Raw genomic sequence first — 2,390 nt, forward strand, 5'->3', positions numbered from 1 at the left:
TAATTTTAAGTTTTATGACAAAAAGGCTTCAATAAGAAATCGCCAAAAACAGATACCCATCGGTGAATTTGACGTATTTATCTCGAAAACGAACTCGGGTAGGGTATGTTTTTATTTAGTCATAGGAAACGGAACGGAATAATGAATAAAATTATGTAAAAAAATAAAAAATTGACGGTGAGGTTAATTGCTAAAAGATATAAGTAACCTAAGAAAATTGATAGAGTTAGCGTGATTTCAACGCCACCGTCAACGTCAATATAAAACACGTCAAGTTAGTGACGCCATTGGTTTGTTTGATGCATGAGAATAGTTGTGGATGGAACGTTCTATTCGTCCATAAACGATGGTATCTGTATCTTTTTTATTTTTAATCAGATATTTTCCAGTATCGGAACTAAGTAGAATATCAGAAAATAGTAGGAAAATCAAATTCTTACTACCTGAAATATAGCTACAGAATTGAAACAAGAATTTACGGTTATTATGAACCTATTAAAACTGGGATAAACTCAGAAGCCATGATCGATTCTAATTTAAATTAATTTTATTCTCGCTAAAAACTGCATCAAGCGCTGATGCCAATTTTGTGTAAAATTTCCCTGCACCCCGATCTTTCAATACAGCCTGCATACCATCTAGGCCCGATCTTGAATATACTTTTTTCAAGTGTTCTATTGAAATTCCACTCCTAGATAGGCGCGTGGCCTGTGCTTTTGATATTATTTTTGACCCAACAAAACTTGTATATGATCCCTTGTATAGTTTTTCGTTGTTTAATTCCTGAAGTTTGAATTTCACGGATGACACAGTAGTAGCATAATTCGACAGTTTATCTAGGTTTGTTTGCAACTGGAGAATTGAAGAAAGCGCGTACACGTCTTCAGAGGCATCATGAGCTCCGAAGTCTACACCTGCAATATCGTGAACTAAACTTCCCAGGCGGTAATTCTGTCTCCCGGGGTAAACTGTTCTAAATAAACGCAGACTGTCTGCGAAGCCTATAGTTTCTGGGACAGTTATTCCTTCTTCTTGATATTTTGCTACTAACAGTCTTGCGTCAAACATGACATTGTGTGCCACAAGCAAAATATGACTTCCAAATGCCTCAAGCCAGCGTTTGAAGGCAAGAAGTGCTTCGCTGGCTGCCACGCTCGTCACTTCTTTACAGTGCTGGTATAATACCCCACCATGGAACTCGAGACCTGTTATATTGGAGGCAGTAGTGGGAATGTATCCACATTTGGGTTTTACGAATAAATTCAGGTGTTGTCCCGAGGACACGTGCAAAGCTGCTATCTGTACAATGCTGCTAGTTGTCCCTGAAAGCAAAATACTCTCAGTAACTGTTTGGATAAACTTTTTGATATCAGTGGCTTAGACAAACATTTATACAACACATGTATTCTCATTTGTAGAATTGACTTTATTTAACATGTATTATTTACCTAATCCTGTAGTCTCAAGGTCGAAGACGATGACATCATCTTGCCCGTACGCATGGGGCGTTTCACTGCATTCAGCAGGGCAGGGTGGGATGTCTTCAATATGCTCAATTTCGATGTCAGAGACGCCAACCGCTGTTTCGTATGTTTTCCCCTCATACACTTCTTATGTCTTACTGATTCCAGGCAGATTGAGTTCAGCAAATATCGCACTGATCTGAGACTCTCCTACACCTGCGTTGATCATCGCTAAAAGAGATACACAACAAGCTTGTTTTCGACCAAGTAAACTAAGCGCTATTGACGCCTTCACATAATAATCGATAATCATGGTGCACTCATTTTATACTTTTGTTCATTTTACTGCTTTAAATGTTGTTTTAGAAATAATGCTTTTTTTCTAGGAAATGACGAATCTATGAAATGGAATCAATGGAATCAAATTTCGTTACAATATGTCAGGGCGTTTTTTATACTGTATTGACGTTAATTCACTTATACATTATGTGCCAAGTCTAACATCATTCACTACATTTGTTGGCACAACGCTGGCTATTGATATGGTGACAAAATTTACCTGCAGCTAATTTAGTGTTGACATCAAAACATCTTCTAGCTGCGGAGCCGTCACTCGTGGAATGCCGTTTTCCCGTAGGCACCAGATTAACCATCCTACAGGTGTTGCAGCTGATATGAAGGATAGATCCAAGGCCATATATAGTTTCCCCTACAATGCCATTGATGCAAAAACTGTTTCCACAAGAACTACAGGAGCTTAATCTTTCCAAAATTACACAGATTTCTACGACTCTGCGACCTTCTAGCCAAGGCGGGACGGTTTCGGGAACAGAAATGCATGTTTTCTTCTCCACATTCACGTTGTTTATTATTGAGGTTCGATTTGCGTTACTCTTAGAAATAAACTGACCTTTTTTCCTCCTCATC

At 38.5% G+C, this 2,390-nt stretch overlaps 1 protein-coding gene across 1 annotated transcript; it reads right to left on the reverse strand.

Moving 5' to 3' along the window:
* Positions 1-531: 531 nt before the first annotated feature.
* LOC128204804 (uncharacterized) lies at positions 532-2,116 on the reverse strand. The gene is made up of 3 exons (XM_052906212.1): positions 2,023-2,116; positions 1,449-1,607; positions 532-1,322 (listed from the first exon to the last, which is right to left on the reverse strand). The coding sequence occupies exons 1-3, from the start codon at positions 2,114-2,116 to the stop codon at positions 532-534; spliced, it is 1,044 nt and encodes a 347-aa protein (XP_052762172.1).
* Between the last annotated feature and the right edge of the window lie 274 nt (positions 2,117-2,390).

The sequence above is a fragment of the Mya arenaria genome, chromosome 10 (genome assembly GCF_026914265.1).
Source record: "Mya arenaria isolate MELC-2E11 chromosome 10, ASM2691426v1".
NCBI classification, from domain to species: Eukaryota; Metazoa; Mollusca; class Bivalvia; order Myida; family Myidae; genus Mya; species Mya arenaria.

What these genes read in the sequence shown, in the direction of transcription:
- LOC128204804 (XM_052906212.1), bottom strand. Translation starts at nt 2,116, where the DNA reads ATGGTTAATCTGGTGCCTACGGGAAAACGGCATTCCACGAGTGACGGC. An exon ending in CAACACTAAATTAGCTGCAG is followed by an intron (nt 1,608 to 2,022) that starts GTAAATTTTGTC and finishes AGACATAAGAAG; the next exon opens with TGTATGAGGGGAAAACATAC. An exon ending in CCTTGAGACTACAGGATTAG is followed by an intron (nt 1,323 to 1,448) that starts GTAAATAATACA and finishes TTTTGCTTTCAG; the next exon opens with GGACAACTAGCAGCATTGTA.